At 39.3% G+C, this 14,678-nt stretch overlaps 1 protein-coding gene across 1 annotated transcript; it reads right to left on the reverse strand.

Annotated features, from left to right (window-relative positions):
- Positions 1 to 5,268: 5,268 nt before the first annotated feature.
- LOC108675504 lies at positions 5,269 to 12,307 on the reverse strand. The gene is made up of 2 exons (XM_018163528.2): positions 12,118 to 12,307; positions 5,269 to 7,286 (listed from the first exon to the last, which is right to left on the reverse strand). The coding sequence occupies exon 2, from the start codon at positions 7,275 to 7,277 to the stop codon at positions 6,573 to 6,575; it is 705 nt and encodes a 234-aa protein (XP_018019017.1). The 5' UTR covers positions 7,278 to 7,286; positions 12,118 to 12,307; the 3' UTR covers positions 5,269 to 6,572.
- Between the last annotated feature and the right edge of the window lie 2,371 nt (positions 12,308 to 14,678).

The raw sequence follows: 14,678 nt of genomic DNA on the forward strand, positions 1-14,678 counted from the left end.
CGCATATATTGCGAAACTCTCTAACTGTAACGTGTTTATAGCATATTTTGATTCATGTGAATTTGTTAGCCGAAATAAACAATTTAAAGTTACACATTTATTATATTTGTGTGTATCTCCGTAATTTGTTTGTATGGCCATTTATTAAAATTCAAAGATTATCAAATTTCCAAAGAAATTGAATTTTTTGTAATTCTCCTTCGCTGAGTCTAACGTAGCGTCAGTACGTGAATTCACGAAGTGTAAATCAGCAAATTTAATCAATATAATTCAGCAGCTTTTAATTACAATTTAATGATTAATAAGGTGGAAATTTTTGCTATTGAGATGTATGTAAAAGCTGATCATCGGTAATACAAGCTGATAATTTCAGCAATTTTATCAAAGAATTGGTAAAAAGGAAGAGAATGTATGTTTAGATTTATTGTAAGATCATCGGTTTAGAAAAGGTAACAACTTCAGCAATTTCAACGAAAGGATTAGCAAGAAGAAATAAAAAGGAGATCAAAATGCACAATATGTTCGTCGGTTCAAAAAGGTAAAAAAAGAAGGTGAGAATAAAATTCATAAGCGTGAATTACGAAATCTCAGTTGCAAATGTACTTGCGTTTGAGGCTATTTTGTGGCTATGGTAACATGGCGGTGACATATGTGACATATGTCTATGCAACGTATCACAGATGGTATATACGCATACCAGAACCAACTGTATTACTTCATGATCTTTACCTGCCATATGGTGACTATATATGGTGACTGAAGAGTTCTTAATGAGATCAAAGAATGAGACGAAGAATTTATTCTTTTCAAAGGCTCGTGCTACCTTGATTGTATAGTAAAGCTCAATGTTCCAGCCGGAAGAAAATGCCTAGTGATGTGGCTGTACTGCAACTCAACCAGCTGTTGCTTGAAGTGTCTTACCATACTTAGGCTCAACCAGTTGTTGCTTCAACCGATATGGGTATTGCGGTTCATCACCACCACAACTCCACCAAACGTCAAGCAACTGAAGCAGTTAAGCAATTTGACACGAGTAAACTTCGCCAGCTGTTATGTGTAAGGTGGCAGACGATCGGCAGCTGTTACAATATGACTCGTTGCAGATGTTGCTGTAAGAGCCTTCTCTCTCTCTAGCTACTGTTGTTTCTCTTGCTGTTGTTAGTGTTGCCTTTTGTTAGTGATACAAACGTACACTTCTACAGCGGGCGTTCTGATATAACAGGCGAGCTTCAGCTGTAGTATGATTTCTTCGCACTATCGTGTAGCATTGTAGCTACCTTCACGCTATCGCGTAGCATTGTAGCTGCCTTCGCACTATCGTGTAGCATCGTAGCCGCCTTCGCACTATCGTGTAGCATTGTAGCTGCCTTCACACTATCGTGTAGCATCGTAGCCGCCTTCACACTATCGTGTAGCATTGTAGCTACCTTCACACTATCGAGTAGCATTGTAGCTGCCTTCGCACTATCGAGTAGCATTGTAGCTACCTTCACACTATCGTGTAGCATTGTAGCTAACTACACACTATCTTGTAGCATTGTAGCTGCCTTCGCACTATCGTGTAGCATTGTAGCTGCCTTCGCACTATCGAGTAGCATTGTAGCTGCCTTCGCACTATCGTGTAGTATTGTAGCTACCTTCGCAATATCGCGTAGCATTGTAGCTGCTTTCACACTATCGTGTAGCATTGTAGCTACCTTCGCAATATCGCGTAGCATTGTAGCTACCTTCGCACTATCGCGTAGCATTGTAGCTGCCTTCGCACTATCGTGTAGCATTGTAGCTGCCTTCGCACTATCGCGTAGCATTGTAGCTACCTTCGCACTATCGCGTAGCATTGTAGCTGCCTTCGCACTATCGTGTAGCATTGTAGCTACCTTCGCAATATCGCGTAGCATTGTAGCTACCTTCGCACTATCGTGTAGCATTGTAGCTGTCTTCGTACTATCGTGTAGCATTGTAGCTGTCTTCGTACTATCGTGTAGCATTGTAGCTGTCTTCACACTATCGTGTAGCATTGTAGCTGCCTTCGCACTATCGTGTAGCATTGTAGCTGCCTTCGCACTATTGTGTAGCATTGATATGTATACCATAGACTCAGAGGTGGGCAGTAGCGCGCTACATGTAGCGGCCGCTACATTTTCAGTAGCTGTATAGCGGTAGCGGCGCTTCATTTAAGGCAATGTAGCGGTAGCGGTAGCGCCCGCTACATATTTAAGTAGCGATACGAGGTTTTGCCGCTACAGTGCTACCGCTACATTTATAGAAAAGCCTTTCTATTTTACTTAATAGTATTAAATATTATTTAAAAACCAGCATGATACATACATAATATACTGTAAATTCCAGAATAAAACTGTACGAAAGATTTCGGTGTAATGTTGTCAACCTCAGCCTGTTACTAGTGTCAACATGTTAGTTTTTACTTGTTAAGTTGTTAAACTTGTTAACTTGTTAAATACCACTTACAGGTATTTTTCATGTTTCAGTTTGCTTACAGTTATTCTACACAGTTATTTTTATGTTTCACCTTCCCTACACGGATGTCTACTTTAATCTACCAATCTCAAAAATAATCCACATATATATACAAATATAAGACTGATTTTTTGTATGTACTGTATATGTGGATAATTTTTGAGATTGGTATATTAAAGTAGGCTAGTTATCCATGCATGTAGGGAAGGTAAAACATGAAAATAACTGTAACTTTTATTTACTGTATCTAACCCGTACTAGTTCGGTTAGGTTAATTGCAATAAAGTTGCATTGATTAGTATAGTATAGTATAGTATAGTATAGTATAGTATAGTATAGTATAGTATAGTATAGTATAGTATAGTATAGTATAGTATAGTATAGTATAGTGTCTTCGGCGCTGAAGAATAGGCCTGTCGCCGATGATCGTACTTTTCTTGACTAGTTCACATTGTAGCTACGTTTGTTAGCAAAACACACGTGTCAGCGAAACGCACGTGTCAGCTTAAAATAGAAATGCATTCGTCACAAAAACTGGAAAGGCCTCTTTCAACCGGTTTCTCAAGATTCAACAACCTGTTTGCAATTAACTTGTAGATAAGCGCAACCGAAAACAAGTAAACCTTGAGCTACGCCCCTGAAAAATAGGAGACATAGGGAATGCCTATAGGACTCGGGGAGCACGTAAATGTGCTACTCTGTCCGCCTATTGGTCAACATTCCGATCCTTGGTCGGACTGTAATATGCGAGAGAACTCCAGAAGATATTTTTTATCTCGTTATCTTTCTTGTTGAATCTTGAATTGTTACGCAGGATCTACCCGACCTCAGTTCGCAATTCCGGTGTTCACAACGAGTTAAACTCTTCTGCTGTGATCTGACTCCATAAGATCTTGTTAATAATAAGTAGTCAGTCGTCAATGATACAAAACTGATTTACACTAATTATTTCTTTATTTCACTCAAATTTTCAAGCTCCCCAAAGGTTGACCATCGTGTTTATTAATGTCACTAGCAACGTTAAAATTTTGCCATCGTGAAAATCGATTTCGACTGGAAATCAGAGCTACGGACGGTAAACTGGCTACGAAAACGCATTGACATCGAAATTTCGAGCGAACAAAGAAATGTTGGGCTATCAAACATCTAACATAATTTCAACTCGACAAACTCCAAAAATATCAACAAATGAAATCTCACATTTCTACTGAACACGAGGAACCTATAGCAATGATAACAGTTGCCCCCCGCCGTCATCCTGCTCACAGTGACCCACCATTAAATTCTAACTTAAATTTATTTGATTCACTTATATTAGAGCATTAAAAAAGAGATTCAGCTTTGAGGTTAATGCGATTGTTAAAATCGCAAATTTAAGCAATCGAGAACGAATTCGGTTACAGTTCAGAGTTACAGTTCAGAGTACCGAGATTGGAGCAGAGAGGAGCGGGTTCGATCCGGCTGGGATCGAACCCGATGGATAGCTGGAATCCAATCCGTAGAGATGTATCGTAGTATGAGAGATCGTATCGTAGATTTCTATCAGGCTTTCGGGACACTGAAAGATGAAGATGCTGTTGGGTTCCTTCAGAATATTGGGACTGATGGTATCGTTGAGTTTGACATTGTTGTCAAGGGTGTCCATGGAGCCTGCCGAATACCTCGCTGATCTTGAGATGACGCTACTCGTTTGTAATACTTTGAGTAGTTGCGAACTTGCCTCATTTGGAAGGATAAACGGCTGCTCAATGTCGTCGTAATTACTCCAATTATTCAAATGTAGTCCTCTTTGATTGACATGCGAATGAATTCCTCAGGAAGTAATTATATACCGTACTTATTTTCATCAAAATTTTCGTATTCAATGCTTCCTATAACTAGAAAATGAATTTTATCATATTCGACACGTTATTTAATATATTTTAAATTAAAATTCCTTTCTAATACCTGCATTTTGATCAACCAAAGTCATCTAAAGAATTGTTCCATCTAAAAATTTAAATCAATGAATACATATCTATAGATATAGTTTTGCAGGTGCTGACAAGCTCGTCCATGCATGAAGGTGCGGAAAGCTTCTGCCCACTGCCTACCGCTCGAGTCTTGAAGTGCAGTCTCTGGGCATATACTTTCAAAAAAAGTTAAGAGATCGTAAGTTCATCAGCCAATTATTGACGGCCTTTCAAGTAAAATCCACCAATCATAGACAAGAAAATTGAACGTAAGTACTTACGTTCACTTAGCGAGTTTTGAAAGCATGGCCCCTGTTAGCAGCTTGCAGCACGGTAGGCTTGGCCAAGCCTACTCTTGTCATTCTCGCAAGAGACTATAAAGTCGGCAAGGCGAATCTTACTAGTCGCTGATTACGATCGGGTGGCCAATTAGACACAGAATTGGTGGGGTTTGTCTTCAGTTATGGAGTATCCACCGTATTATTATGAATATGAATAACTCTAACCCAACTGTGGCGAGTCTGCGGTGGGGACAGAAGCATACCCCAAATTTTATTAGGGACGAGGTTTTATAGAATATTTCCCTTTTTAAATGAAGGTCTAGGAATAATTCAATATCCGTTATTTGTTCGAATACAGCTCGATTTTTCATAGTCCGTCAGGCTTTCGTTTATAATTGAATTGGTACAATGCAAAGCAAATTCACAGTAGCGTTGTGGTACTAACGTTAGCGTCAATAATATTCTAGCTAAGAATCGGTAGGTATTAAAATTAAGAACCGAAAACCATTTTTAAACTTTTATGAAACACAGATAACATAGGAAAATGATACATTCACAAAAGTAAAATATTTTATTTCATCATTACACAAATGGTTGAATTTCACTTTCAAATGTGCTCACATTTAAGTTGAATTTCAGCTTCAAATGTGCGCACATTCATGTTGAATTCTTACCCCAAATGTGCTCACATTCATGTTGAACTTTTGCCTCAAACGTGCTCGCATATAAGTTGAACTTGGGCATAAATGTTCTCACATCTAAGTTGAATTTACTGATTACATGTTCCCACATTCGTTCAGCTATTCAACTAACTCAGGTTCAAGACAAAACAAAAGTGTACGAGCGTCTATATAAACTAAGCAAAATATTTACATTATCTAATAATAAAATGTGAATATCAATAGCCACAAATGCACGAACACTGTACAAAAGCAAACGAAAAATAGCATCTTTGGTTAGCAAAATCTTATAGTAACTTTTCTGAACAAGTTAACTGTACTGTCGAAAACAAAAAAACAAAATATTGCTTCACATGCATTGAAGTGATGCTCATAAATTTGTTTTCCGGACCTAAATCGATTACTTTGTTGTCAATCTTTTCGAGAAGATTTATAATTAGAAAAAAACGGTTGAAAATACAGGTTTACACTGAAAAAATAATGCTTCAAGTATTGTTACACGTGAGGTCGACACGAAACAAAACAGACGAATACGTACTATCTTACATAAGAAAGATTTTTGATTTCTATTAATTTCAATATACAAACAAGCTCAGTCACAAAATCCTCCTTACCCAAACGAAAGGAGAAATTGCATTTCAGTTCAGACTAGTGAGCGTTATTCGTCTTCTACGTGTGGATGCCGAGCAGTGTTTTCTACCTTTTTTGGAATATATCGCACGAAATATGATGCTTGCAACATTATATAAACAAATTTTTAAATAACATAATAAAGCAAAAATTAAAAAAATTATTACCCCTATCATGATACTTGATTTCCTTTAAAAGTACTGAAATCAGAAGATATATATAGGAGATGCCCATATTGGTTGTCTCACACATCTAGAACCAGGGCATATTATCTCACTAGATTAACCCATGCACACAATATACCTAGCATTGTGCAAAAAAGAAAGTATTTCAGCTTGACGCGTCACATCCAGTTACATGGGATGTAAGAGAAAGCTTGTAATAACGTTATATAGGTTCAAAAAAACAACGTCTGGAACGTAACGATCTACAACTGACAAACTCAAGCTTCGATTTCGAAAGTCTTTCATGTAATAACAACTGTGCAAGGAAGCTACGTGCTTCTTCGTATAAAGGTATAATATTACAGCGCAGTTGTTCAATTTCAAAGATTACTTCGAACAAGTTGCCGATATTAGAGTCAAGGGCTTCCGAACACTAGATTTCCTGGCTTTGAGTTTAGTTGGGGCGGAAGAAGTCGAATTGGGCATCGACAAAGAAGCTCCAGCTGAAATTTCCCCAGAAAAAGTATATGGATTTTGTGAAATTGGCGATAATTCGTATTGCAAAGACGAGGTTTCCCTTCCACTAGGTACACCTGTGAAATTTTGTGAAGAGTTCGCGCGGGATGGGAAGAGGTGCGAGATATCAAACTCTGGAGCCATGCTCTGTAGAAGTCCGCTGATATAAGCGCTGTTCTCGAGTACCTGAATCATGGGATGGTCGATAAGTTGGTTCTCGAGTTGCTTGATGTAAGTTATGACGTGTTCTATAACTTCAAGCTTTGGAATTTTTCCGGTTTTCGGCAAGGAAGGCACCAAGACTCTGAGTTTTTGGAAATATTCCAAAAGTTCGCGTTTTTCTTGCAGAGTTTTTGGGTCGCTGACGGGCGGCAGAGGCATGCACTGGGTGGAGTCATGCAGCACCGGCCCCCCCTGGGAGTGGTGGAGACCCCGGGTGCGGTGTAGGGTCTGTCTGCGCTTCTTGCCGGGGTGTTGTGGGTGGGGAAGAGAAGGAGTCATCCCCCCGCCTGGGGTGTTGGCTATACCGCCTGGTAGACCGGGGACACACACGGAGTTGCTCATGTCGGCTCGCATGGTCAGCGTCTGAAACAAATGAAATTTACCATTAAAAATGCAGTTCATCGCAATTACAGTGCATATTCATCGATTAAAACACAAAGAATATATTTTCCTGTTAGTTTCCTCGGCCATAACAGGAAAAAAGTGATAAATGTTGTTAATTTCACAATTTTGCCCTCTACTTTGTTCGCGTGTATCGTTTGAGTTTAAGGCTAAAGCATTTTCTTGCAGCTTTTAATGAGGTGAGTAGGCATTCTTCGCAAGATAAATAATTAAGACTCAGAATTTTTAAATGAGCGTTTACAGGATTGATTCTGCCGCCTCAGAATTTAAACTAAAATTCAAGTGGCAATCTTTTTTCTTTTGAAGAATTCGTTCTGAGTAGCCAAAAACATCGATGACAAAAAATGGAAGCAATTGGAAAAATCAATGACCAAAAATGGAAGCAAAATTGAAAAAGTTGATTTTCACTCACACTCTGATTTAATTTGATTATTAACAAGCTTTATCAAGCGATCATTCATTCGTCACTCCACGCGATCATTCAATCGCTGCTCCACGCGATCATACATGCGCCACTCTACGCGATCATTTAAACGCCACTCTATGCGATCATTCATACGCCACTCTACGCGATCATTTAAACGCCACTCTATGTGATCGTTTTTTAACTGAGACTTAATTAATTTTTCGTAAATTCGAATCCGCACGACACGTGCGATGGCCTAACTGATCCCATAGGGCATTAGTTTCATTGTAAGCTCACTGTTAATTATATAATAATGATGCCCAATTAGCGGGAGCTTAGCTTATGCAAATACAATGTTTTAATGAAAGAGAAAAATAATTGCACAATAAATTCGAGCCAAATAAGCAATTATACATATATTAATATACAGCTCTTGAATCAGCTTTATCAATTAGGCTCAATCAAAGGTATTTGATCCAACAACCATATTCCGATATGATCCATCAACCATATATATATATATATACACGAATTTTCACATTATTCTTATGTATCTTTTCATTAAATTTGTTTGTATAATATTATTCCCTTGTTCCGTAAATGCCATTCATTTCACTATTAAATTCGCCACTGCGTTGCGCAAAAGACACTAGAAAACATACACATTGAAATTGCAATTTCCTTAAACCGTTTCGTATAATAATGTTCGCTCCATAAAATACAAATCATCATAATCACTATTAAAGTGATATTGCCTACATTACCATACAACATACATTAATGTGGTGCACAATCATAAGTATGCTTTGCACCATTGCAGAAATGCTTCGCATAGTCGCAGAAATTCTGTGCATAATCGCAGAAATTCTGTGCATAATCGCAGAAATGCTGTGCATAATCGCAGAAATGCTGTGCATAGTCACAGAAATGCTGTGCATAGTCGCAGAAATTCTGTGCATAGTCGCAAAAATGCTGTGCATAATCGCAAAATTGCTGTGCATAGTCGCAGAAATTCTGTGCATAGTCACAAAAATGCTGTGTATAGTCGCAGAAATGCTGTGCATAATCGCAGAAATGCTGTGCATAATCGCAGAAATGCTGTGCATAGTTGCAAAAATGCTGTACATAATCGCAGAAATGCAGTGCATAGTCGCAGAAATGCTGTGCATAGTTGCAAAAATGAATGAGATAACAGCTGTTGCTGCTGCTACTGTATTCGTGTCAGCAACTGCACAAACATCTGCTTTGCAGGGAGAAAACAGCCTCAAAACAGCCAGGATAACGCGGGGAAGTTGTATGTTTGCGTGTGAATTTACCATAGCGTTTTCTCTTTCTAGGGTAAAATTCATGTCGCAGGGTAAATTCAGCCCGACGTCCGGGAGTTTTTAAACCAATTCACTCCTGTTATCAAGGTTACCATTGTCAAATGGGCATTGATTTTAATAGCTAACCCAATTGAAAAATTGCTTAAAAATAATGGTATGGCACCCAAGAAAGTGCGATACCATTTAACTGGCAAATGAACAGAATAGACATTGACCAGAACCTTGAAAGATAAGAAACTTGAAGACGAATATCCAAATATTCTAAGTAAAAATTAATCCCAAGATCACAGCTTTAACAAGGACGTGGTTAAAGCAACATCAGCGACGCAACGTGCAGCTGTCCTGATGGAAGATCTGCAGCTGCAAGTGTACGTTGCAGCTGCAAGTATACGTTGCAGCTGCAAGTGTACGTTGCAGCTGCAAGTGTACGTTGCAGCTGCAAGGGTACGTTGCAGCTGCAAGTGTACGTTGCAGCTGCAAGTGACCAGCTGCTAGTGCTCTAGCAGCCTTTGCACCATCTGCTAGTGCACCAGCTGCTAGTGCACCAGCTGCTAGTGCACCAGCTGCTAGTGCTCTAGCTGCTAGTGCACCAGCTGCTAGCTACCACCTGTCTCAGCTCTCAAGAGAGAGCAGCTGCGTGGCTGATATGGTGTTCTCAACAATAGGTCGTGTTGTCAACAATAGGTCGTGTTGTCAACAATAGGTCGTGTTGTCAACAATAGGTCGTGTTGTCAACAATAGGTCGTGTTGTCAACAATAGCTCGTGTTGAATTCGGGACTGCTGTCGTGATGACATCAAACCTCTAATCACGATCACATAATGAGACATCAAACGGCCGTTCGGTGCCGCTCAATTAACGTCTAAGCTATGATAATCATCACACTTTACAGTTAGCGTTCGTCACAATTAACACTCTAATTACCCTTCTCATATCACGCTCATCACACTCACGTGAGATGAACTGAAGCAAGAGTTCATCTAATTATATAGCTTTACTGTTACAGTTCGATGACATGCTACAGTATCAACATTTCAACAGCGTTGACGTTTTTGACGTAAGGGCTTTACTAACGTTTGAAAGGTCAAAACAATGCTAAAAATACCCGAACTTTCATTTTCACCATGACTTCTAAACATGAGTTAACGAACTTTCCTCATCACCAACAAGTTTGAAAAAATAAAAGAAGAAAAAAACTGAGCTGGTGAAGATACAGGCAAGGCTAATCTCATGTATGTGAGTGCGTTTGTGTGTGTGTGAGTTTGTACGATGTGGTGCAGGTGTCAGGTGCTCGAGAGAAGCAGCAGCTGCAGCACTCAGCCCCACACCCCCCTCCCTCATTTCTCCCCTTTTCACCCCATCTCAACCCCTGTATCCCGCCTTAGCCCCCACCTTGCTCTCTACCCCCGACCCCCACCATTCCACTGAGCAATGCCTAGTAACGTAACGAATCTCAAGTAACATCGCAAGCGATCGTACCAAGGGAAATAGACTATAAGTCACGTTGATACATACATAGTTCAATTTAAACAAATATCACTATGTCAGCAAACTGAGATGTCAGTGAATATTTCAATTAAAACTAACAATAAGGTAAGTCGTGAGATTCGATTCGAAGCCGAAGATCTGACAGCATGGAAGACGTTTGTTACTTACAGAACTGATCATAATAATGATTAATAATGATCATATTATTATTGCACGAGTTATGTGAGAACACACATGTGTAGAGGAGGTGTGTGAAAGATATTTGTGTGTAAAGGAGATGGAAATTAAGTGTGTGTGTGTTGTTTGCTTGAGACGTGTTCTCAGTTCTGTGATGAGTGTTAAAGGATTTTGTGTATAGATGAGATCTGTGTGTATGTGTTACTTCCTGTGTGCAGGATAACTATGTACAACACTGCTGACAAAATCAGTATTTCACAAACAAGCACAACTCAACTAAGAAAAGTCAACAGGATATAAATAGAATCAAAAGCTTCTCTGGGGCTTGTATCCCATATGCATTCGGCCTTAATATTCCTATTAAGGCCGAACAACGACGACGGAATATACACGACGCAATAATCTAAATCCAATGCACCTTCTCAATCCACTGCATCGAATCAATCCACTTCAGTGAGTCAATCCACTGTTCCGAGCCCAGATAAAAACGTATGTAGTAATAACTCAGACTATTATTTGCTTCATCGCTCGAACATCGAATCCTAACTTCACCTCCACAACATTCAGCCCATAACCTCATCCCTGGAACATTCAATCCTGGCCTCGACATTCGCAAACGACTAGTTAGCTATTGCCTATTGGAATTAAAATCTTGAGAGCAGGCTCTGAGCCGCAGAGTAATCGGCGACTCAGCGGCGCAGAGCTCTGAAGAGCCACCACCTGACGCTTCTTCAGCGAATTTGTTCGAGAGGCGCTCGAGTGGACCATGACAACCTAACCTACCTCAATCTTCCCTAATCTAGCTTAGCCTTGCTGGCAATTTCAGTGCGTATGTAATCGAGTGGGCCACTACAACTTGAGTTACTTGACCTACCTCAACCTAACCTAATCTAGCTTAATTAGCCTTGCTAAGGATATCAGTGCGTATGTAATCGAGTGAACCTTGACAACCTGACCTACCGGCTACCTCAACCTAACTTAATCTAGTTTAGTCTTGCTGACGAAATCAGCGCGTATGTAATCGAGTGGGTCATTAGACTTACAACCAAACCTACCTCAACCGAACCTACCTCAACCTAACCAAATCTAGCTTAGCCTTGCTGAAGATTTCAGTGCGTATGTAATCGAGTGGGCCATGACAACCTAACCCAACCTAATTTTGCTGACGATTCCTACGCAGATGTGATCGAGTGGTTAGCAGAGCAAACAACTTAACAATTGGCCACTCGAACCAATTGTCACCACGGAGCGTTAACCACGGCTCTATAATAATAAAGAATTTTCGGTGAATTATGTGCTGAATTTTAATGAATTCGTCTAACGCATTTTACGAAATGATAAAGAGATAATCATTAATAAATGCTAAATAGTATATACTAGAAGATGAGGCAACTTACAAAAACTCGGTCGTCAAATGCAGTGGCACGATGAGTGTTTGTTTTGGGAGTACGGATGTCTCTCCTCTGGAGTTGAAGGATCACTTGAAACTTAGAACACACTTCACGTACTGCGAGTCACAGAATTGTTACACGCCAGGGACTAACCCTCATGCAACGAAGAAGAACGCTCGACTAAATGTGAACGTTGGAGGGAACGTTTGATATAGGCAGCCGAGGCGCCGCCCCGTCTATCGTCAGCCAATAGGGTGCGCGCTCGCGATGAATGAAGCAAGTATACCGCCACACGTTACTCGCAACCTCCAATACTATTCAACAATATACATTGGCAGGTGTTTGTCGAGAGGCGTGCAGGTGCTGGAAACGTCGGTACATCCTCGTAACTGGTCGTCCGTTCGCTGCTGCAGGAGGCGATTGTAAGACGACGCAGCATCTCACCGGCTGCTCCGTAACCCGTGCAGGTGGTGGCTCTCGCCGCCATCTGTCAATGTCGATCGGGTAAAAAATACAGTGCCAGCTGGGAGGACGCTCGTGCAGGTGTGAGTCCTGCAGAGTGTATGGCAGGAACGCACAATTATAGCAAATACAAGGATAGTGTAAAAGACATCGCTCATATCTTGGCCAGCTGCCGTCAGTTGACCCAGATGGTCGAGGCGAGTAAGGAGGTGCTATCTTCTTAGAACAGATGTTGTGTCATCAGCGAGCGGCGGTTTGCGATGACAAGAGCTTGTAAATGTACACTACTACTGCAGTGAAACTCACGGCGGCATGTGGCAATGAATTGGTATTTCTCATGGTCTTGTTGGTGCGCGGCATGGGCATTGGTACTTCTCATTGTTTCGCTGTCACGTGGCATTGCTTTGGTACTTCTCATGACTTTTTATTTGCTGGCAATGGCATATATATTTACTCCTCTCAGACCTCTTAATCATGAATAACTTGTTTCTGTTTCTCTTACAGTTGATCGAGTTAAATCTGCTGTCTTTTCCTCCATTAATAAAATTTTCCAATCTACATGGTCTCGTTTTCTTCGTCTGATTTCAAAATCTGAATCAAGTCGCACCTATCAAGCCAAATGATGCGTAACCGAGATTAGATATAATTGCTACTGACGCAATGTGCAAAACGTCCATATAATGACAGAGAGTTAAAAAACATTTTTGTCAATGAATGCCCTGATTTTTAAAGAAGGTAAACAATATTTTTCCATGTTTTAGATTCTGCCGTTTTAGCAGTCGAGTCATGTTGCATTTGTTGCAATAGTCATGGTTATTTATTTACAGATCGTTCTTCGAATATTCTAATTTATTTTTAATTAATATAACATAATTTTGTTACTTGTTACTTTTTGTTGCTTGTGAAGATGAGTCTATAGTTTAGCTGGGCAGCAATCTATATGCCTTGTAGGAACATAGAGGCATAGATTATGGCTTAGAATTAACACCATTTGCCAGACATTCATGAAATAAATACATCAACATTCAAACTATATATACAAGTTAACATAAAAGCAGTCACAGTTTTTTACGCATTGTATATTCTGAAAACATGGATAATTTGAAGAGAAATTTGAAGATAATTTGAAGAGAGAAACTCTCACATTATTATCTCGCATATTTTAAGTCGAAACTAAACACATTGATAAACGGGCACAAACACTTATAAAAAACTATAAATATTTTATTTATATTTTGAAAAAAGTTATACAAACAGCACGTATTCTGATTGCAATGCTGATCTTCTTTAATGTTAGATAACTTCATTTCTTTAAATCTTATTGGCAAAATTTTTCTCAAATATAGAGGCTTAAATCTATATATCACAGGCAGCTGCAAGGAAAGGATATTGATTGGTATGCTGAGCAAAACAGGTTTACCGTTAAGTGTTGTACCAGATGATATATATATACGTACCCAAACACACATATATGTTGGTCAAGGTCAATATCAACACCTGCAATGTTAAATGTTGTACCAGATGATATATATATACGTACCCAAACACACATATATGTTGGTCAAGGTCAATATCAACACCTGCAATGTTAAGTGTTGTACCAGATGATATATATATACGTACCCAAACACACATTTATATTGGTCAAGGTCAATATCAACACCTGCAATGTTGGCTTCCAAGGTCATCACTGCTTTACTGTCTGTTATTATTGATAGCTTGGTTGAATGTGGATATCAACAGCTAACACCATAACTTTTGGATATCAACAGTTTATATTATTAATGATAGATATCAACAGCTAACTTTATAAATTGATGGCCTGTTTTATAAATGAGGAGATTTCAACAGCCCGCATTATAGCTGGGTGGAGGTGGATATCAACAGACAACATTAAAAATGGGTTGATATCAACAGACAACATTAAAAATGAGTTGATATCAACAGATGTGATATGCACTCATATAAATGGGCATCACAATACACCTTAAGCGTTTACCGTACGATAAAACATTAAGTGTTCCTCATTAACAAGGGAGCAATACCCCTTAATTGCACATTTAATTATCATTAGATTAGCAAATTTATAATGTATTATAAATTAT

The sequence above is a fragment of the Hyalella azteca genome, unplaced genomic scaffold (genome assembly GCF_000764305.2).
Source record: "Hyalella azteca isolate HAZT.00-mixed unplaced genomic scaffold, Hazt_2.0.2 contig5114, whole genome shotgun sequence".
In the NCBI taxonomy this organism is placed as follows: domain Eukaryota; kingdom Metazoa; phylum Arthropoda; class Malacostraca; order Amphipoda; family Hyalellidae; genus Hyalella; species Hyalella azteca.